This window comes from Rhinolophus hipposideros, assembly GCF_964194185.1.
Source record: "Rhinolophus hipposideros genome assembly, chromosome: X".
Lineage (NCBI taxonomy): Eukaryota > Metazoa > Chordata > Mammalia > Chiroptera > Rhinolophidae > Rhinolophus > Rhinolophus hipposideros.
The window spans coordinates 109,705,816-109,730,278 of NC_138046.1; the positions used below are offsets into that span (position 1 = coordinate 109,705,816).

The window sequence follows — 24,463 nt, forward strand, 5'->3', positions numbered from 1 at the left end:
CGTCTATAAAATGGAGGCCATAGCATAAAACCTCATGCTAACTTGCCTCGCAATCAGGCAAATTCAGATCTAACTCCATTGAGGACTGGCTCCCAGCCCGTATTTACACGAACAGGCTAAAGCTTTCATGGAGGGGGTGAATGAAGAACAGGCAGGATGGCAGGAAACAACTAGGTTCATGACCATTTAGATGTTCTCAGTTCAGTACACTTCTATACGTCTAATAAATGAAAATTTTTTCTCTTCCATGCCACCCTCTGCCACAGTCACTGGAAAACAAATTGAAAAACACTATTTTTCATAAACCTCACAATAACATGACGCCGACATTTTATGCAACTGGGAAAACCTTTTTAAAAATTTGGCCTATATGGGGCCGGCCCGGTGGCTCAGGCGGTTAGAGCTCTGTGCTCCTAACTCCGAAGGCTGCTGGTTCGATTCCCACATGGGCCAGTGGGCTCTCAACCACAAGGTTGCCAGTTCAACTCCTCGAGTCCCGCAAGGGATGGCGGGCTGCGCCCCCTGCAACTAGCAACGGCAACTGGACCTGGAGCTGAGCTGCGCCCCCCACAACTAAGACTGAAAGGACAACTTGAAGCTAAACAGCCCCCTCCGCAACTAAGATTGAAAGGACAACAACTTGACTTGGAAAAAACAAAAAGTCCTGGAAGTACACACTGTTCCCCAATAAAGTCCTTTTCCCCTTCCCCAGCAAAATCTTTAAAAAAAAAAATTGGCCTATATGTTGTAGTAGGGTTTTACTGTTAGTATAAAGTGCTTAGAACAGTGTCTGGCAAGCATAAAATGCTTAATATATCTTAGCTATCATTATTATCCCTAACTGAACTGTGTGTCTAATTATTTACTATTGACTCACAGAGGAGAGTGTGAGACTAGATCCTAATTCTCTTTGGAAGTTAGTTCATAATAACTGTTACCCAAGCTAAATGGAGGGCTAGTCACATGTGCCACAGTGAATTGAGTGGGTGAGGGGAGAACTAATATACTCTAAACTGAAAAAGAATAAATTAGGAGGCTTTAGCATAGAACTTAACTGTCGCTGTATTTTTCCCTGTCTAATAAATATCTCCAAATATAGTTTACAGTGATTCTGTTTATCAACAAATGGTTTGCACAGGCTCCTAGAGAACAAAACGAGGTACCTTGGACTAGAAACGAGGCCCAAGGTGTGATCAAAGCAGTAACCTCTGTTTAAAGAATAGCACAGGGGTACAGATAAATCTGTTTGTTGCTATGCGTTGGTCTCGCCTCTCTACATGTGAATTCAGTATGTGAGTCAAATAGTTCAACTTGTCTGTGACAGAAATGAAAACACTTAAGTTTCAAAAAGTAAACAAAGCACAGAGCACATGTACTGATTCAATGAACCCTAATAAAAATGAGAACTGTTCAAAAGTAACTGACTTAAGTAATCATGCTTCAAAGACCAACAATCCTATTTCCCCTCATGTCTCTTTACCTATAGCTTGTCTCCTATGCCCACAAGTCCTACTCCAAACTCAGACAGATGGATGGTAGTTATTTTCTAATTTCAAATAAAGTGATTTTAGGAAACAAATACAAAGTCCCCTTACCCCTCTAGAATTCTGTAATAATAAATAACGCTACAGAGTGGTGAAGGAGACCACAGCTGATCAACCAGCTCCTTTAATAACAAACCACAACTAGTCCACGTGATTCCGAGTTATCCTTCGCTTCTGTAGTTCGAGGTGGAAAATGGTTTAATCCAAAGCAAGTTATTTAAAGCTTTTTGTCTCTTGCCATGCCACATTCACCTAGTCACCTGCACTCACTACCCATAAGATCTACCAACTCATTTCATCAGTCTTCACCTTTCTTCAAAAATCGGAAAAGCGAAGTTCGGAAACCAAAAGGATGACATATTCAAGACAGATGGAAAGTAGGCGGCTGAATTAATGTAACGAATATCAAACCAAGTACCTACAAAGTGCCAAGGTCCCTGCTTGGTGATGTGTGTACAGGGATGAGTAAAATAAATGCCCTACCCTCATGTAGCTGATTCTAATGAAGAAGATGAATATAAACACACAAAGAAATAAGTCAGTGAGTATAAAATGGGAACAAAACAGGGTGCTGAGCAAGAAAAGATCAGAACATAGAAACTCACGCACGTGTGTACAGAGACAGGTATAGGGATGTTGACTTTTCATAATAGGGAAACACAACAGCCTAAATGACGTCATTAGAGAAATCAATTGCAGAATATTCACGGGATAGAATAGGGACAGTTGATATTGAGTGATCAGATCTATATATATCAACATGGATATAGTTCAGACATATAATGTTGGGAGAAAAAAGCAAGTTGTACAACTCAAATATGGAGTATATTTACCTAAATTCAATGGGCACATTCATAGGTAAGAAAAGCACACAAAAAGGAAAGGTACAGATTAACTTCACACAGGAGCTGCCACTGGAGAAGAAAGGAGGAGACTGGGGAAGGGCACACAGAGAACATTAACTATCTGTAAGGCTTTCTTTGAAAAAACCAGGAAACAGTTATGGCAAAATCTTAACATGTATTAGTTCTGAGAGGTGGCTACATGGATATGTTATTTTACCCTATAAAAATAATACAAGGAAAAAAAGAAAAAAGGTTTTTTTTGTGTGTTTTTTTTTTTTTAAATGACAAGTGGAAGTGGGGTGGATGGACCTATTTAGGTAGAGGAGTTAGGGCAGGCCTCACCAAGGAGGTGCCATATAAGCTGAGACCTGAAGAGAGAAAAACAGAACCCTGCACCAAGCCCGGGGAGAGTTGTTCCAGGCAGAGGGGCCCAGATGCACATTTAGTTCTGCATATAGGGTCCCGCCCCCTGTGGAGGGACAGAACTGAACCTGTATGTGGAACTAAAAGAAAACGGTGGCCCATGCGGCTGGACCAAAGCAGAGGTCGGGAGGCCAGTGGGGTGGTAGCACATAGGACCTGAGAGACCAAGATGAACTGAGATGGGAAGCCATGGGAAATGACAGATGCAATGACATGCTGAAAATACAGATTATCTGCTGTGCAGAGAATGGATTAGAGGGCAGGCTGCTGCGGCGATCCTGGCCAGAGACAATGGTGGCGTGAACTCAGCAGGGCCAGTGGAGAGAAACGGATGAATCTAAATACTTTGAAGGTAAGGTTGGCAGGTCTCACTAATACCTGGATCTTAGGATTGGAGTAAGAAGTGGTAAGAAAGACAACTATTTCTTAAATATTATAAAAATACTTGGTATCTGCCTCTTTGTGCCCAAGACTAGATGCTGCTAGAGGACATGAAAGAACACTCTGGGCCCCCAAATCTATTTAGGAAAAAAAAATGAATTAATCAAACCCATGAACATCAAACTCAGAGTAAATGAATGAACATATACGCTGAGGTCAGTAAGTTAAAGAGCGAAGAGGGTCAGGTCAAATCAGTCAGGGAAAGTGAGTTTTGAGGAAGATTAAAAGACAGCCCAGACACTAGCGTGGGTGGACCAAGACAGGAAATGCAGAAGCAATGGTAAAGGAAAAACGCAAAGTAGAAAATCACTTGGCAAACAGCATACAAACAGGCTTTATTAGAATGGACTGTTAAACATCCAAGTATCCAAGAGAAAAATGTAGACGGGGTTAAGAGAGGCTCTGAGGAGATGGCAGACATGACAGCACAAGGTGTTTGGTTCCCAGCTGACATTTATTGAGTGCTTATTAGAACTGTACCAAGGCGTTAACATACATTACCTCAGTTAATTCTCCCATCAACCCTGCTGGGTAGTGACCATTATCAGAAACCAGGAAACTGAAGCTGAGAGAAGTTAAATAACAAGTCAGCGAATTGCCAGCATCCTAGGCCTACCATTTAGTTGAGGGGTTTTACAAGCTGTTCTCCGTGCCTCAAATCCCTCATCTATAAACTGGGGGAAATTACAATATCTACCTACAGCAATTCTGCCTCGCCACCATCACTGCACCAGCTGAAGTCAACAATCACTTTTATGTTCCCAAAATTCAATGGAAAATTTTCAAAACTATCGTCAGTGCCTGTTCCTGACAATCACCCCTGAAACTCTCTTCACTTGCCTTCACCACGCTACGTGTTCCTATCTTTCTCCTTCTCTGGTGGCTTGTCTACAGCCAAGTTTTTAAGTCCATCCTCCTCCGCCAAGCCATGCATGCTGGGGATCCTTCAGACTGGGCCCCACACCCACTTCTCTTTCCACTCTCTCCTCTCTCCCAAAGTAATCTCAGCCACGTCCACGGCTTAACTTACCTCGATACACCAATGACCCCCAAGTTTATATCCTGCCACTTCAAAATGAACATGTCCAAGATCAAGCTGCCCATCTTCCCTTCCCCTGACCCCAAACCCGGTCACCTTCCAGCGCTCTTCACCTAAGTGAAAGGGGTCCCCATCTTTGATACTTTCTCCATTCTAAGCCCTACCCAATCTACCACCAGGTTTCGCTGATCTTTGTTCTCGTACATCTCTCTCATGTCTGTATCCTCCCTCCCCTGCCTGCCATCACACCAAGCCAAGCTACCACCATCACTTGCCTGGAATAGTTTAATAAGAGCCTACTAATTCATTCCCCTCATCGACTCTGACTCCCTCCAACTCACACAGCCAGAATAATATTCTCGAAATGCAAATGGGAGCCAATCCCTCCACCGCCTAACAACCACCCCTGGGTCAACACGGTCTACAAGGCCTGGATGCTGTGTCCTGGCCACCTGGCCAGCCTCGCCTCCCTCGCTCTCCCCTTCCTTTCTACACTCCAGCTACAGCAGCCTCCCCTTGGTTCCTGGACCAAGTAACGCTTCCACCCAGCACAGGCCCTCTGCACATGTCCTCCCTCGCCCAGAATGCTTAGCCCTGCGGCCCTGCAGCTAATTAACCCCAGCGCACACTTAGATCTGAGCTCCAGTGTCACTGAATCCGGAAACCTCCGATTCTTCAGTCTAGGTGTTTTAATTCTTCAATGGTCTTCGTTATCCGCACTCGGAAATTCCCATTCCTCGTCTGAGTACCGAGTTTCTTTTGGAATGGCATGATTATTCATTTGCTTAATGGCTCTCACCTACCAAATTGAAAACTCTGTGAGGACAAGGTCCTTGAAAACTGCAACGTACCACTGTTTCTCACACACACCACCACCGTGCCCGACACTTAGGCAGCTCACACGAATGCTTCCTCTGGGTTGTTAGGGGAAACAGTAGTGTACTGGCTTCTCATGTGTTAAGGTGCTTCGTAACTGGAGCCCCGCAGTAATCCCCATCACCTAGCACCCTCTGACGAGTGAAAACACAGAGGCTGGGAATAACAGACTAGCTCAAGGCCACACACAGCAAACAAACAAGTGGGTGAGTGTGGCAACCTTGGTTTCCAGTCCAGGCTTTCTCCAGTACATAGTCAACACTTTTCTGCAATGTGTTGTGCACCTACTAAAGATCCCTTCTCCTGTTTACTAGGTAAGTAATCACGAGTTTGGCCTCCCAAGCTCTAGCTCTAGTTTTATTGGAATCATTACCCAAGGCTTTCGTCTCAAGCCTGCAGGTCACAAGCAATGTCATTTGTCTCCATTTCCTTCCATGATACAGTCAACAAATGTTACTTAAAGAACTTCTGGCTATAACACAAGAATCAGTAATTGAATTAAATATATTCACCTGCTCTCTCTGCCAATCTTCTGAAAATAAGTTATTTTTTCTGCCCCATCAGGACACAACTAAAGAAGAAATACCTGGATTTTTCCTGTGATTCAGTTACCAGCTGTCCATCACATCATGCCATGCAGTCCAACTTAAATAGAACATACACCCTACCCTGTTGGCCAGAGCACAGAAATGTTACATGTGGCCTAAGAACAATGCACATTATTAATAGCCTGTGAGCTTATTCCTTTCCCCAAGTGCCCCCTCCTCAACCCTTCTCCTCCCTGCCTGTGGAAGGCACACCACCTTCCTGCAGAGGGTTGAAAATACAGTCTGTGGTGAAGTCAGCAGGGCCGAAAAGCCCCTGAAACAAATATAGCCAAATGTCTGACACTCCAAATTATGACAGGAACCTAATATCTTTGCTCCACTCCCGTCCCCATTCAACTCTCAGCCCTGAGGCAAAAAAAAAAAAAAAAAATCTCATCACTAGCCTCAAAACAACAAATCTTTTGTTAAATGTAAAACAACAAAGCAAATAAAAATATGTAATGGAAAACTAAACCCAAAACTGCAAAAGAGAATTAGTAATTCCAAATACCATTTCTGGAAATCACTCATACTCTGTTGCTCTGTTAAAAATGCAAGTAGAGATTCACTTTAGTTATATTTTGTTCCATTTTGCTTTTTAAAAGGAGGGGGTTTTCAAAGAAAATTCAAAATTTTGAGACTCTAATACATTCAAAGTTTAAAAGGGACACAAGCCAATTCCGCCATAAAAATTAATAATAAAAGGAAACAAGGACAGCTGTCCAACCCAACACTGGCACTTGATTTCAAAGTAGGTACAAGATGTCTGAAACGATGACTGAAGTGCTCAGGAATCCCTGGCTTAAAATCAAACAGCTTCTTAACACATATACACATACATAAAACCATTCTTCTCCCTGCCTTCCAAAACTCCCACGACTTACCAAACTCAGCTCACTGTAATTTAACACAGTATTTATGATAGAGCAAATTGACACAAGCGCATGCTGCCTACTGAAATGATGATACACAAACAGAAGGCACTAATTCTATTAGTCTTCCCTCAGTTAACCAGTCCTGAGCCATAATAAACCCAGCTTGTTCTGTTTTCAAATTTGAGATAGGTGTGTCTTTAAAGGGCCAGACTGTAAGTACTCTTGTGAAAAGAATGCTCAAGCCACCAGACGGTGCTGGCTGCCGAAAGCGGGTTCTTCCAACTGGCAGTAAATGTGCCTAGAATGGCTCAAGTGAGGAGACAGTGCGGTGACATCTTGTATACCATCAGATTCAAACACTGGAGCAGCTAATCCTTTGGGGGATGGGAAATCTAAAAGACTGTCAAGTGTGACCATGTTACCCATAAATCTATTACCTGGGCAGATGAGGAAAGAAAAAAAACAGAGAAAAAGTCAATATTGTCATGTTCTAGTGATCCCTTAGCTTCAATCCATCTATATCTGCAATTTGTGAAGAAGAGGGGGGAAAAGATGTGCGAGAAAAAAATATAGTTGTATGGTATTTTCCCCTTTTCTTAAGAGCAGTGTTATCCAGTAAATTACCTATGCAGATGACTGTAGAACCAGACAATTAAATGTTACGCCAATTTCTATGCCACTGATGAACAGTGGTTAATAAATTCACACTTTTCTTTTTGTCTCTTAACAGGGAGGGAATGGCACTTTCGAAATCATTACTGCTCTGTCATCTTGGTTCACTGCCAAAGCAAGGAGCTTTAGAACACCTGTCAAATAACACACAGCTTGTGAAAAAGAAACATATACCAAAACAGGTTTACATAAAATGTTCACATGTGTAGAAAGAGGAATGAGGTTGGGTTAACAGAAAGTCACTATTCTGGTGAGGGTTGAGCAGAAAGAGATTTTCAGGACTCAGTTTTTGTGATTTGAGTCAGAGTAATGAAACTTAATCTGTCTCAGCAGAGAGCAGCGGCGCTGGTAGGATTTATGTCCTCATCCTTAGCCTCATTCCCAGAGGTTTCGGTAATTAAATGGGCAAAAATATCCAGGCCTTCCCAAATGAGAGTGCCTCGTAAAAACGTACAAGGTATCCTTTTTCTTGTTCTGGGTATCAAGGATTCTTAAAAACTCAAAATAGGCTTCAATATCAAGGTCCTCTTTTTAAAAACACATCCTCTTCTCCTCCTCCCATCGGTAACTGTGGAAACTACTAGGCCACCATGATCCCGGAATTAAGGCAAACAAGCATCCACCTGTGTGGTACAGGATAAGGTGTTAGGTGCAAAACCAAAACGTGTGCAACGTGACCCCAGACAAACTGAACGGAATTGAAGACTGGACAATACAGAAACAAATTGAGGCTATAGGCTTTGGGTTTTTGTTAAGAAAGAGAAAAACTGTTAAGTATTCATACTAGTGTATGCAGACCCATTCCAAAATCTAATGGTAGAACATCCTATGAGTGGATTACAAAAAGGCTCTAATTTAGACTGAGGATAAGGAAATCCCACTTTCCTTAACAAAATAAACCCTGGCACTTTTAAGGTTGGCACTAAGAAGATTCTGAAGGATGGGGAAGGCCAGCCCACAGTCCCAGGACACCTGGTGGTACAATGCGTGTATGTGTAGGGTGCTCCTTCTTGACAAAGACTTGTATTATCAGGGCTAATGGGCCCTTCCCTGGATTCCCCAAAGCTCAGGTAAGACAAAGATGAGGTAACCATTCCAGAAACCTGACTCTGGGTGCTGAGCACACAATGCAACACGTAGATGATGGATTATGGAAATGTACACTTGAAACCTACATAATTTTACTAACCAATGTCACCCCAATAAACTTAATAAATAACGACAATGCAAGTGGATTAACCAAAAACGTACATAAATATCTCCTCATTGAAGCTTTCTTCTCTTACGCTCACAGACCCCAGCCCGCTTCACCAGCAGGACTTGACCTAGTGTCTCTCTTCCCAGTCACCTCTGCCAATTGTCTTGTGTCCTATACATTTCAATGTCCAAAACTCCAGAGAGTCCGGCATCGTGGAGGTGCTAGTTTTCAACTATTAAGAAAGGAGGATAAGGTCACTCTTAAGTTTTTAAACGTCTAAAGTTTCAGAGATCACTCCTTTCTGTCAGTGGACGCCGCTGAGTAAACATTGTTCAAGCCTCCCCTCCCAAGGTCATCATGTCTATGTCAGAGCCTCCCAAAGAGCCTGAACAGCTGTGGAAGCCCTTCATCAGAGGTTTGAGCTGTGAAACACCCAATGAGAGTCTGAGGAGCCGTTCTGAGCAATGGGGAGCTCAGACTGTGTGCTGATGAGGGACCCAAACACCAAGCACTCCAGTGGCTTTGGGTTTGTCACGTGTGCCACCGTGGAGGAGATGGGTGCAGCCACGAAGGCAAGGCCACACGAGGTGGATAGAGGAGTTGTGGGACCAAAGCAGGCTGTCTCAGGAGAAGATTCTCAAAGACCCAGTTTCTACTTTACTGTGGAAAAGATTTTTGTAGGTGGTTATTAAAGAAGACACTGAAGACCATCACCTAAGAGATTATCCTCAACAGTGTGGGAAGACTGAAGTAACTGAAATCTGACTGGCAAGAAGGGAGGCTTTGCTTTGATGACCTTTGATGACTAAGACTCTGTACCCAAGATTGTCATTCAGAAATACCATCCTGTGAATGGCCATAACTGTGAAGTAAGGAAAGCCCTATCTAAGGAAGGGATGTCTAGTGCTTCATCTAGCCAAAGAGGCTGAAGTGGTTCTGGAAACTTCGGTGGTAGTCGAGGAAGTGGTTTTGGTGGAAATGACAACTTTGGTCGTGGAGAAAACTTCAATGGTCAAGGTGACTTTGGTGGCAGGCGTGGTATTGGAGGATATGGTGACAGTGGGGAAGGCTATAACAGATTTGGTAATGATGGAAGCACTTTGGGAGGTGGCAGAAGCTACAGCAATTTTGGCAATTACAACAATCAATCTTCAAATTTTACACCTATGAAAGCAGGAAACTTTGGAGGCAAAAGCTCTGGCCCCTACAGCGGTGGAGGCCAATACTTTGGCAAACCATGAAACCAAGGTGGCTATGGCAGTTCCAGCAGCACCAGAAGCTATGGCAGTGGCAGAAGGTTTTAAGTACTGCCAGGAAACAAAGCTTACTCAGCAGGAGAGGAGAGCCAGCGATATGACAGGGAAGCTACCGGTTACAACAGATTTGTGAACTCAGCCGAGCACAGCGGTGGCAGGGCCTAGCTGCTACACAGAAGATATGTTTTAGACAATACACATGCATGTGGGCAAAAAACTCGAGGACTGTATTTGTGACTAAGGGTATAATGGGTCATTTTCGTTTCTGTTCTGTGGAAAGTGAAATGCATTCTAACAAAGGGTTTTTAATGTATTTTTTTTTTGTACCAATGCCATTGATTGCTATGTAATAGTCTGATCATGATGCTGAATAAATGTGTCTTTTTTTAAAAAAGTAAAGTTTAGGATATTTTGAAAGAAATATTATTCCAATGTTTTCAAGTATATACAGTAATTCAAGGCAAGCCTGAGCACAACCCACTTACTTATCTCTATAGATGCAACATTGTGTTAATAAAGTATAAATTATTCTACATACTTGAAATTTTTTGTCATCTCATTTCTCTCAAATTACTGAATGTCTAACATCATGATTTGGACTGGATTTTCATGGGATATTCGCAAATTAGTACTTCCTCTTGTCTTTATATTTACCAACATTACTTTCATCAATTTTCAGACAGGATACAGACAAATGGACAAGTAAATGTAGATGCTAATTAGTAAAAGTTCATCAACATACATGATCTGCAGTTAAGATGCCACTTACTTGACTAGAAATAGGTGTTTCTACAGAATTTAAAGGTATGTGAAAAGAACCTAGGCTCAAAAGTCATTATTAATTTGTACTATGAAGTATGGTGACAAAGGGTAACCCGACTTATTGTGGTGATCATCTCACAGTGTATACAAATATCAAATCATTGCGTTGTACACCTGAAACTAATACAGCATTATACGTCAACTATAACTCAATAAGAAAAAAACAAAATCACAGGAAAAAAAATTGCACTATGAAGAATTTCAACTCATTCCATCTGAATTACAGCCAATTCCGAATTAGATGTGAATTAAAGCTGAATAGTATATGTTAGACTTGAAGAACTACAAAGAATTTAGAACCCTAACATCCTTGAAATTCAACAATAAAAAGAGAATAAAACAGTTTATCTGGCTTAGAATTTTATAATATAAACTTCAAAAGTGAAAAGTAACCTGTGATCACTGAAAAAGGATATTGCTTTTTTTTAACATAAAACATATTCTGCCAAAATATGGTAAGCCTACATTTCAGCCTTAAATGAAATTCTCTACTCATATTAACAAAAATCAAAATGTTAGTAGGTCAGCTGAAATTAAAAGGAGTCTTAATGGTGACTATTAAGATTCTGGAGACAGAATTAGAACTCTTCCTTCCTACCACCCACACAGTTTCCATGGAACTGGTCTGGCAAGAAAATTCTTCACACTGCCATGTTTTAGGTGACAAAAGCATACATTTTAAAGGCTGAAGTTTCTCCACAACCGATAAAAGAAGAGGGCAGAGATGAAACATAAGAACCAGCAGTTCTTTACCATGTTTGCATCTTCGAGAATCTCTTAAATGCTATGCACTCTCCCCCCCACAAAAGTACATGTACGCATGGACACACAAAATGTTGCATACAACGTCAAAAGATTCAGATCTTCCCTTTGCTCTACTTGGGTTGTTGATAAGTTCTCATATGACAGTCTAAGAACAAGTAAAACTTCAAAATCTTTATTTTTCAGGGGTCCAAAAGATGTTCTCCTCCTTTCTTACTCCCTTTAGTGTAACTTCCTCCATTTTCACCTACTATGACCAAAGCTGTTAGAAATGAGAGTAACTTTTCTATTACACATGACTCTCTTTTAGACCAGAGGTCCACAAACTTTTTCTGTAAAGGGCCAGAAATTATATATTTTAGGCTTTGCAGGTCATTCGGTCTCTGTGGCCACTAATCAGCTCTGTCATTAAAACACAGCACAAATGCCACCATAAACAAATGGCTGTGGCTGTGTCCCAATAAAATTTTTACAAAAAACAGGCTGTGGACAGGAGTCAGCCCATGGGTCGTATTTTGTAGACCCCTGGAATAGAGGAACAGGTTGAACAACTCCGCAAGGAAGCAAACAGACAAACACAATTAGATCCCTAACTCATACCATCCCTAAAAGTAATTCCCAGAAGGATTAATGAATAAGGTAAGCCAAACTTTGCAACTTTTAGGAAAAAATAAGGGAGAATATCTGTCACTGAAGGATGGAAAGATTTCTTAAGAAAAAAAAAACATATAGTGCACAGAGGGGAAAAAAATCAAATAGTTGGCATTAAAATAAAAAAAACTTCTGCACAATGAAAGACCACAAATAAAGGTCAAGGATAAGCCACAGACTAGAAGATACCAGCAACACAAATAACCAAAAAGGATCAGACTTTGAAAACCTAAGAAAAAATACTAAGAGACATACAGCCCAACAAAATAGGACACATAAATGTACATACAGAAAACTCACACAAGAAAACTGAAGAGTTAAAACACATGAAAAGATGTTCGACCTAACTAATACTTAGGGAAATGCAAATTCAAATCACAATGACATACCATTTCACATTCATGAGACTGGCAAAAATTTTAAATTCTGATAATAACAAGTACCGACAAGAATGTGGAACACTTAAGTATTATGAGTATTATGCAATGTGTATGTTTATAAGTATAGAGTAAGTTTAAAACCTCTCAATAGAAAAATAAACAAATTCAAAGAAGCAAAATTATTATTAGGTTGGTGCAAAAGTAATTGCAGTTTAAAAAGTTAAAAACAATTGCAAAAACCACGATTACTTCTGCACCAACCTAATATATCAAAATCATTTCCGATTTATTTTTAAATTAACCTGATCCTGTGATTGAGGGAGTCATGTATTGTAGCCCCATTGCCACGGATATGAATTTAGCTATTTGAAATAATCAGTTTGCTATGATAAATTAAACGATAGTTCCTATCAATAAAATGTCATATACTTCTTGTGGATGTGCAAATTCCACTCCTAGTAATACACTAGAGAAACTCTTGCACGTGTGGCACTATCTACTGCAGCACTGTTTGTAATAGCAAAAAACAAAAACAAGTGAAAACTTGGAAGCCTAAAAATGTGGACAATGGGAGAATAAAGGTACACTGTGCTAAATTTATTAACCAAAATATTATACAACAGGTATCATGAATAAATCAAATCTAAAAGTGCATCAACATGGATATACTTAAAATGCTGTTTACAGAGTAGGGTTTTTCCTCTACTTTCTGTTTTTGGCAAACTGCAAAAAAAACATGTATAGCATGACACAGAAATGGTAAAAACTTTTAATGCACCACATGTATAGGCACACGTTTACTGTCAAAGCAAAAACCATAAGCAAAAGCCCAAAACCAACCCTGAGTGAGCAGTTACCTCCGAAGAAGGGAAAGAAATGAGTGAGGGTGGGGAGGAAAGGCTCCTTATAATATTTTATTGCATTTAATTCTTTAAAAAAAACCTCGGTGTTTTAAGAAAAAAGATTGGAAAAGTGAAATTTCTGTTAATTTCCAGATAAGATGAAAGACTCCCTTAACATTTATTTTTAAGATTCTCTGTTTTCACTCAGTCTCTTTTGCCACTGACACCAACAAAGGCCAAAGCCTCCTCCCTCCCCATCCCAGGGCCATTTCCAAGGGCTCCCAACAGGTGCTAGCACAATGCCAAGCGACTCCTAGGAAGGCTTGCCCAGACTGCAGTGTTTTCATGTAATGATTTGGATACATTTTCGAAATGCACAAATTTCAGCTCTGAACACAACTGAAAGCTAGGCAGTCTACAACTGGTTGGCAAGCAGGCTGGCAAAGAGTCATTTCAGCCTACTGGTGAGAAAATGAAAACGCATGGGCTCTATACCCAAACATTAGAGCATACATTCAATTTCAAATGCAATCAGAAATCCAGACCAAAAATCATTTTCTCAAGGGCACAGAAATAACAGAGTACAGAAATAAAACAATACCAATGTCAATAAGTACTAATTATTCCATAAAGACAAATATTACCATTACACTAAGGATTATGCAATGAGTATGCTTCTAAGTATGGAGTAAGTTCAAAATCCTCAAAAAAAAAAAAAAACTGCAACAAGTTCAAAGAGGCAAAATTATACAGCAAAATCATTTCAATTCTCTTTAGAGTAAACTGATACTGCCACCGAGGGAGTCATGTATTGTAGCCCCATGGCCAGAAGTGTGAATTTATCTATTTGATAGAATTAACTTGCTATGATGCCTTAAACGATTATTCTTACCAATAATACTTACCATTCAAAAACCATCACTATTTTAAACACTAAACAGATTAGACTACTACAGTTCTTTGGTCCACTGTTAGCCTTTATTAACAGTTTCAAAATTAATAAAAGTCTAAAATTTATAGACAGATTTGTGTCACTAAATGGCCTTCACTATTGTTCACAGAATCAAACCCTTAATTGATTAATGATCTCAGGGTGTCTATCGCCATCTAGTGAACAATCACTTCAATTACCACACCAGTCACTTGACAACTGAGACTATTTTCCTGGTGGTTCGAAACGTATGTCCACTTAGTGCTATCGACTTGCCCACTATCTTTTTTATGTCTCTCTACACATACATTGAGAACACATGCAAATCCAAATGGTATTTACAGAGATTCACTTTTGAGTGTCTGTAAACTAAGTTTCCATTATTACTTCTCTGGAAACACGGATTTCAGTTTTTTCAAATAACTCACGTGCTGTGAGATCCCTCACACAATTCCTTAACCATTAACTAAATCCTATAGCACAGAGCTATTAAAAATCATAGGAGAGTTTAAGTGTGAAAGATCACAGCTGGGAAAAGACAATATTGATGTCCATTTGACACAACGATTAATTTTTATTACAAACCTGTTTTTAAAAGTACAATTAGTAATTACTCTGCGTACTCCAGCACCCATAATACATTTGATTACAGAAATTATTAGGTCACCAGAGCAAAAGCTGCATGATTCTGACAAAACTGAGCACACACAGAATAAACTTAAAAACAAAAAGGGAGGGTGACTTCATGGCCTACCCAGAGACTGTGTAATAATACATATTCAAATGCAAAATTTCATAATCTATTCAGATGACATGCTACCAGGTAGCCTTCTCATTAATTTCCACTTGAACCTTAATGTAATTTATCCTACAAGGATTTTAAAAGGAAACAACTTCTAGGCTCTTCAAGTTCTATATTATTTTGTCCCCTCCATCTTATTACAAAAAAAAAAAAAAAAAAAGACCAGTGTGATAAAGTTACAAAAGTATTCCAAAATCTCAGCAAACTGACTCTAATTTTACACTTCACTCCTCCTACCTCTTTAATAATCAAGAGATGCTTGAAATCACAAAGGCCTCATAGCATATGCAGAAGATGCTAGTAAACTCAAAGACAAAGTATCATAATATTTCATTTTGCCAGTGCTAATAATTATCACCAACACTTTAACAATCACTTTTATTTAAGGAAGTAATTTCTGTAAGTGGCTCTGAATCTTCTAGAACAAGATTACCAAGGAGCAACTGGATCATTATTATTTCTCATTGACCTCACGTTACTGTAAAGGCCCACTTTCCACAGTTGTGTTTAATTTATGGGAAGGAGCAAAGAGGAAAGAGAAAAGGGGAAAGTAGAAATCAAGAATTTAAATCACATATGCTTATTACTAGAGTTGTCTGAAATTCTTTAATTTTTTTTAGTGGGGAGAGCAGGGATTTTTATAGTTTATTCATTAAGATTTGTTATTGTTATATTTTATACAACAGAAAAATAAAAACCGAGTTTAAACACCCTGTTAAAAATCCATCTAAATGAAAATATTGCCCTTAAAGTACAATGGATTAGGGGAGTAGGGGAGATCACTGGACAAATTTGGGGCTTATCATTATCAACAGTGCCCTTTTAAGCTTGCGTATTTCTGAGCCAATGCAGAAAATGTAACAACAGGGATTTCCCAACAGCAAGAGGCACTCTCCAAGGGAGTAAATTGTCAACTATTGCCTCTCGTGAGAAACTTAAGAGTAACCTTGATCCAATCTCAATAGTCAACCCATGTATTATCACCCAGTTGGGGCATAGTGAGTGCATTTCCTAATACAAAAATAAGATGGTATTCTATCAGAAGCCACTGGATACATATACAGAATAAAATTTAAATAATTTCAAAGTAAACTTAGCCTACGAAACTGAAAACATCCTTCCCTCACTTCAACTAGCCCCTAAAACACTTATGTCTTCTCATGTAAAAAAAGGCCTGTGTCTTGAAATGATTATCAAGAAAGATGATCTTCCAGGAATAAGAGGTAGCATATAAAGCAGACGCAGAGTCATGAAAGACACCCTGAGATGGGGCAGACAACCCTAATGTAGTGAAAGCCTCACAATCAGGAAGATACGGATTCCAGCTCAAAACAGCCACTCGTCAGACTAGCCCTCTTTGAGTTGATCCTCCTCACCTGTGAAATGGTAATGTGATTACCTCTACTGATGGATTCTTGGGGGATTCTAGTGAAATAATGCATCTGAAAGCTTCTCACATGTCGCTGGTGTCCCATCCGTGTTCCGCCCTTCCTCACTGTGCCCTAAGCCAGGTCTTTGAGATAGGGCTGCCAACAGAGGAGCGGCTCTCAGCATTCTGCTTGGGTCATACCAGCTAGATGTGCTGTCCACTATAGCAGATGCTAACCACGTGTGACTATTTACAGTTAATTTTATTTTCATCGTAATGAAATAGAACTCAAAACCCAGTTCCTCAGTTAGGTGGCACGAGCCTAAGAGCTCACGCACCCACTCTATCAGATAGTGCAGATGGAGAACATTTTCATTATCTCGAAGTTCTACTGGACAGTGCTGGTCTAGACTCTCAAGCAGGGATCAACAAAATCTTTTTTTTTTTCTGTAAAGAGCCAGAGAGTAAATATTTTTGGCTTTGTGGGCCATGCAAGTCTCTTGACTACTCAACTCTGCTGTTATAACCCAAAAGCAGCCATAGATGATACATAAATGGATGAGAGTGACTGTGATCCAATAAAACTTTCTTTACAAAATTAGATGGCAGGCTAGCTTTGGCCCACAGGCTGCAGTGTTCCAACCCCCGTTCTAAAGGATCCTGGGTCCAGACCTCCAACACAAGCATTCTGCCCATACCACTAACTACCTTCTCAAGACTGACAGTCATAAATCCACTGACAGGAATCAATGGTTTACTGGAGTTGAAAGGAATTAGTATTTAATGTAACTATTCTTTTACACATTAAGAAAAACCCATGCTAAAGCAGATGAAGTTCACAGTGTTTACAAAGTGACGGTACCTCAAATCTGTTTGGTATGTGGCCCACCTTTCCAAAGCCAGTAACTTTCCATTGGTAACTCGTCCTGACACATTCCCAGAATTGTGGGCTTCTGCAGCCAACATGCCTAGAGCTATCTACAAATTTCAAAGGAAACACCGCAAAGACAGAATGCTTAATCCCTCTCTCCCAGATTTCTCCATTTTAGGGAATGGTTTCACTAGCTAATCAGCTATAAGTCCAAAAGGGAGGCATCCTCCTTGATTTCTTCCTTTCCCTTACTCTCTGACCTAATACACCAGCCAAAAAACTAGCTCTCTCATGTCACTTAGGTCTCATTCTTCCTATCTCCTAAAGAAGCCTTCCCTGACCAATCTAAACCAGCAGCCTTAACATTCTCCACCCACCACCTTGTTTGAATTTCTGCACAGCACTTACTTCTACCACATTCTCTTAGTCTTGCATTTGTTTATTCACTTACTTACAGTGTTTTCCCAAACGATTCGCTTCCTGCCCTAAGTCCCGACCTTATGCCCCTCTACACCCCGTGCCCTGGGTAGAATGTGAACCTCAAAATGCAGGGACCTTTTCTGTCTTGCTCGACACTATACCCCCAGGGCCTAGGACAATGTCTGGAACATAGAAGACACTCAATAAATACACACACACACACACACACACATACACACACACACACACACACACACTTACTCGATGAATGAACGGATCCTTATTTAAAAGCCTATCTGTCTTCATAGATTGTGTAGATAAGATGCCTGACCACTGTGCTGTACACCTGAAGCTGAAGTAGAATACTGAATATCAACTATAATTACATATATATATATACACACACACACAACACACACACACATATATCTGGGATGTGGAGTACAGCATAGGGAATATAGTCAATGGTATTGTAACAGCTATATATTAGGTTGGTACAAGAATAATTGTGGTTTAAAAGGTTAAAAATAACTGCGAACACCGCAATTACTTTTGCACCAACCTAATATGATGTCAGAGGGGTAGCAGACTTGGGGAGGGGGCTATCACTTTTTGAGGGATGTGACTGTCTTATCATTATGTTGTTTTGTACACCTGAAATTAATATAATAAAAAATTAAAATTAAAAAACCCTTTGCTTAACCCAGAATGAATGAATGGATAAATAAATACTTATCTGTCTCATATTTGTACTAAGAGGGTATTTGAAGCTGTATAACTAGGTAACAAACTTGGCTCTCCCACACAATTTGGCTCTCCCACACAATAACATGTATAGTTAAAAAATAATCTCATTTTTGAGATGTGAATGTTACACCATTTACCTCCCTTCCTTTGTATGTCACCAAAGCAGCCAGTTGTTTAGCGTAAAATCTGCTGAAAGAAAATCCCAGGCAGCCATACATGCTGTTTGCTGTGAGCTTCAAGGCCTTCTGTCGAATGTCATACTGCAGGCCACACAAGGACAGAAGACAAACAACAATATTTGCAGATAAGTGCTTCAGTATTACATTCGATGTCTTTCTAGATCACCAGTGAGAAGGAGAAACCTTCAATATCTCTGAGAAAAGAACTCTTAACACACTCAACCTGTCCTCCCAGAGCCATGATTTCCTGACCTCCTAGAAGCAAGTAAACATAGGCCCCAGAGCTCCTGAAGCCAGAAGGCTCTTGCTCAGACACAGCTCTGCAGATAGAGGCGCCTTCCATTCTGAGGCACTCTGTTATTTTGCAATGGTTTTCTACTTACAAACATAAAATTAGCAAATGCATTTCTCCACAGCATCATGTTCCAATCATTCCTAGATAATCAAATTTTAAGAGCTGAGACTGTCCCTCAGATGTCTCTTAGTGAAAAGAAATACCTGAAGAACAAGGTCTGGATTTAAATCTTGCTGCTTCATTAGTTGTTTGACTTGCTTTCTCCGCTCTACCAGTTTCCGGATCTCTCTGGGCAAGATGCCCATTTCTAAGTTTGGATCTGGCAGCTCAGGGATCTGTTCTTGTTCTTCACCCTAATGAACAAACAAAAATTTCAGATAAATCAAACTTCCATTAAATAAATTTTTAAAATAGTATTTGGTTGGAGCTTTACCTCATGATCACATCCTGGAAGGCTACTTTGCTGTCCGTAAAGGTCAACAATGCACGGGTGGTAAAGACAGAGCAAAGAGGGTTGCAGAACAAGTCAACACTGCCCTCTTTTCTCCCAATTCTATCAGCCCATCGTTTCCAGTATCTCCCGCCCCTCTGAATATTGACAGATGTACGTATCATTTACAGGGATGAACTTTTACACATGCTCCTCTCCTCTCTTCAACAAGATTGGGGAAGAACAAGTTCAGGGAAATTGTTTCTAAAATAAAAACACTAAGAGAGACCTCTAGGATTTTAAAAAAAAACACCAGTAACTAAACTACTATTTTAAGTCATATGCACTACCCAACAAAATGCTGTAGAATTTCTAAAACTATGGAGAATCATAGCAATTATTATAAATGTTTTAGACTAAAAGAATACAAATCTAAATACTAAATCAGCATATTTCTTTCAGGCATTTGCAGCACATACTTAACCAGGCCACGACATTTCTAAAACTTAATGCATATATATTCCTTACTACATATATTTAGTATATATGTAGTACCTTTTATCTATAAATTGCTTTACCCTCAGTAGAAGAATAGTGACATTTTAGAAAAGCAACCAGCAGTTTTGTTACATTAAAATTTACAGCAGGAAAAAGCAGAGAAAGCATTAGACCATTTTTCTCAAGGTTCCATTAATTCTATTAACGGACTGCAAAGAAAAGCCAGGTACATTTGCCCTTTCAAAGGTTCAGAATTAAAAAATAAACCTCTTGGCTTAAAGTATGTCAAGTCAATGCCATTTGATAACCGAGCTTTTACAAAGTATCTGATTTTATAAATATCAATATCTTCAAATGAACTCTCTTATAATGGAAACAGGGACCTATTGTTTTCCAATAGAGCAAATGAAGATAGCAAATCCATTAAAGAGATCTTGGTATACATTCCAATTTATTTACAGCAACTATGAAGGTCAGATAAAAAGTAAACAAAGGATTTGGAGTCAGGAAATTTATAATCCACACCCAGCTCTACCACCACTAGCTATGTGGCACTAGCTGTTTGGAAGAGCAATTTAGGTACTTTACAGGAAAATGATACAGAACCAATAAATCGCTACATGTATAGTATTTCGTAGATGACCTTTAAGGACCCTTCCAACTCTAAAATGATTCTATTATATATCCAGAATCCAAACTGGAAAGTTCAAATAAAATGGTGGGGGGCTGACACAGTAGTAGGACAGAGCCCAGAGAATATTAATCAAGTGCAGTCACTACCTTTTGGGGATGTCTACCCAATACCTTCTCTGTAAAATTATCCTCCAGTCCCATAGAAAGGCCCATCCTTAGCAGTCATATTTGTACTCTGTAAACCCACTCCTGTGGTCACAGCTGATGGGACCAGGCGGGCTCACAGATCTAGGCAAGCCTGTAAGATTCTCTCTTCTGAGAATATGGGAACTAGGACTGAAAAACAGCTCCCAAGCATGCGGTTGGAACTAAAAGATGTAAATTCAGGAGCTAGAAGACAAGTAGACATCTTCTGCCACATGTACAAAGAAGCAGCTAAAAACCATATACGGAGACAGTATGTTAATTTATATCTTTCACTGCTAGAGAACCAAATCTCACCAAATTCCCTACTGACAGTCAACTGTATAAGCTTTATATATAAATTATTAAGCCCTACATAAAACTGTTGACTGAATGATCACTGGTTAGATTAAAACCCATGAGAGATTTCAAAAAGATTCTTTTAAAAAGGTTGTTTATTGAACAGAATTATTAAGCAATGCTTTCACAGACAAAATTTAAAAGACTAAAAATAGCAAGTGCTGGAGAAGATGGGGAACAACTGGCATACATGGACGGGTGGAAGTGTAAAGTGGCACAACTACTTAGGAAAAACTCTGACAGCTTCCTATTAAGTTAAACATCTGCTTCCCACACAAACCAGCAAATTCACTCCCTAGGTAAGGACCCCCTCCCAAGTGAAAGCACACGTCCACAAAAAGATCTGTACAAGAATCTTCACAGCAGCCTTATTAGTAATAGTCAAAAACTGAAGACAATCCAAATGCTCATCTCAGGAGAACAGATAAAGTGTGGAATATTCCTCAGCAATAAAAAGGAAACAACTACTGACAATGCAACAGCATGGATGAACCTCAAAAACATTTTGCTGAACAAAAAAGCCAAACATAAAAGAGTATGTACTGTTATCACTCCATTTATATGAAGTTCTATAACAGGTAAAATTAAGCTATGGTGATAGAAGTCAGATAATGGTTGACACATGAAAAGGTATGTGTGACATACCAAAACTCATGGGATGAAGCTAAAGCAGTACTTGTAGGGAAACTTACAGTTGTAAATACCTGCATTACAAAGGAAGATTTCAATCAATAACCTAAACTTCTACCTTAAGAAACTAGAGAAAGAAGGGCAAACTAAATCAAAGAAAGCAGGAAAAAAGGAATACAGATTAGAACGAAAATAAATGAAAAGGGGGAAAAAAAGCAATAGAGAAAATCAAGGAAACCAAAGTTGCTTCTTTGAAAACATCAATAAAATTGACAAACTTTTGGCTATACTGACAAAAAAAGAAGTCTCAGATTACTAAAATCAGGAATAAAAGAGGGGACATTACTACTGATGCTAAAGAAATAACAATGATTATAATGGAATACTATGAACAACTTTATGCCAATAAATTAGATAACCTATATGAAATGGACAAATTCCTAGACAGACACAAACTACCGAAACTGACTCAAGGATAAATAGAAAATCTGAAAACACTTATAACAAGAGATTGAATTAGAAATCAAAAAAAGAAAAGTCTAAGACCACATAATTTCACTGGTGAATTCTACCAAATTAAATAATTAACATGAATCCCTCACAAACTAGCCCAAACACTTCCCAACTCATTCCATGAGGCCAGTATTATCCTAATACCAAAACCAGACAAAGACGTAACAAGAAGATAATTACACACCAACAACCCTAATGAATCCAGACCAAAAAACCTCAACAAAATACTAGCAAATCAAATCCAGTAACATATAAAAAGGATAATACATCAAAACCAAGTGGGATTTATCCCAGGAATATAGGTTAGTTCGATACTCTTTTGTAATAAAAAACACTCAATAAACTATGAACAGAATGGAACTTCCTCAACCTGATAAAGGCCATCTATGGAAAAGCCACCGTTAACATCATACTTAACGGTAAAAGCCTGTATGCTTTCACCAAAGATCAGGAACAAGACAAGGGTGTCTGCTCTTGCCACTTCTAATCAACATTGCACTGGAGGTTCTAGTTAGGGCGATTAGGCAAGGAAGAGAAATATGAGGCATCCAGATTGGAAAGGAAGAATTAAAATGATCTCTGTTCACAGACGACATGATCCTGTATACAGAAAATCCTAAAGAATTCACAAAACTATTAGAACTAATAAATGAGTTCAGAAAGGCTGCAGGATACAAAACTCAATCTACAAAAATAAGTCATATTTCTATACGCTAGCAATGAACAATCCAAAAATTAAATTAAGAAAATTCCATTTATAAAGCATCAAAAAGAAATAATTAGAAATAAAATTTAAAAGTGCAAGACTTGTACACTGAACACTAGAAAATATCACTGAAAGAAATTAAAGACCTAAACAAATGAAAAGACCCAATTTGCACAGTTTGGAAAACTTAACATTGTTAAGATGACAATAATCCTCAAATTGACCTATAGATCTAATACAATTCCTATCAAAATCCCAGCAGCCATTTTTGCCTGAATTGACAAGATGATTCTAAAATAAACAAAATGTGACATGCATCCATACAATGGAATATTATTCAGCCATAAAAGGACTGAAGTACTAACACATGCTACAACATGGATGAATCTTGAAAAGAGTATGCTAAGTGAAATAAGCCAGACACAAAAGATCACATATAATTCCATTTATATGAAATGTCCAAACTACACAATCTATAGAGGCAGAAAGATTAGTTGCTGCGTAGATCTGGGAGGGATGGAGGGACTAAGGCAAGTTACAAGTAAAAGGTAGGGGTTTCTCTGGGGAGTAATGAAAATGCCCTATAATTAACTGTAGTGAAGGTTGCAAATCCTATGGATACATGAACAGCTATTAAATTTTACACGTTAAATGGGTGAATTGTATGGTATGTGTATTACATTTCAATAAAGCTGTTAAATAAAAGACAGAACTAGTCGGAATCTCCTTCTTCCCTTTTTCTGACCACTAAACAAAGGTATACTGTATCTTTTAAGAGGGAAAACTAAATGCTAACCCCTTTGATTCTCTTCCTTCTTTAAACACTATTTGTAATCTCAATTTCAAAAGCCCCCAGATGAATACAAACCTCTATAATTTTTTGTGCCTCTGAAGCAACTCTTTGCACTGTTGTAAAACAAATGTTGAATTCCTGAATGATGGAAGGATATAAACTGTTGAAGTCCAGAAGCAAAATGAACTTATCATAAAAACCTGCAATAAAAAAGCCGAATTACAAAAAGTCTTTTTTTAAAAAGCAGATTTGTCAAAACATCACATTAGAAGTAACTACACTCTGAAGTATATTAGAAACAATATACTATCCAGAGCCGTGAGATAAACAAAAGGAAAAAACGAGTCGACTACCAATCCCTCAAAATGACTTGGATTATAGTAAAAACTCAGGTCATAAAAGAAGAAAGAAGAGATCCTCTCTCACCTTGAAATCAGCTAAAAGCTATCCTTTCCCCAGCAGTCCCCAAAGTATACCATTATGATGGGCAAACATCTTCCCATATCAATTACTTTAGTCACATCCATTTCAAAAACATGTTAACTTCTCCTTCAAGCAAGCATTCCCTCCCACCTACACCCCAAAATATTTAGTGATCTCTACCAGTGAGTGGTTACATATATATTTTACAATCATACTTTCAAAGAATAAAATGGGCAACCCACTTACCTGGATACAAACTGTGCTAAAATCAGACAAGAGATGTATATATAAATGTCAGTAGTGGAACGATCCACCCTTTTTACTGGCAAAGGGTGAACAGAAAGCTACTTTATTTCTCTAGGACATTCACAAAGAGTTTTCTTCACCTTAAGAAGAAACTGAATAAACATAAATGTCCACTATTTATATACATATAAAAGTTTACTCTGTGTCAGGCTCTATACTAA

At 39.0% G+C, this 24,463-nt stretch overlaps 1 protein-coding gene across 3 annotated transcripts in view; it reads right to left on the minus strand.

Annotated features, from left to right (window-relative positions):
• POLA1 (DNA polymerase alpha 1, catalytic subunit) overlaps positions 1-24,463 on the minus strand; it is a 282,912-nt gene that overhangs the window by 210,064 nt on the left and 48,385 nt on the right. For all 3 annotated transcript variants that reach the window (XM_081042752.1, XM_081042753.1, XM_081042754.1), the window contains exons 24-26: positions 23,649-23,773; positions 19,031-19,180; positions 18,491-18,613 (exon numbers count right to left, since the gene is read on the minus strand). In XM_081042752.1, coding sequence (XP_080898878.1) covers positions 18,491-18,613; positions 19,031-19,180; positions 23,649-23,773 — 398 coding nt within the window. The remainder of the gene's footprint in view (positions 1-18,490; positions 18,614-19,030; positions 19,181-23,648; positions 23,774-24,463) is intronic.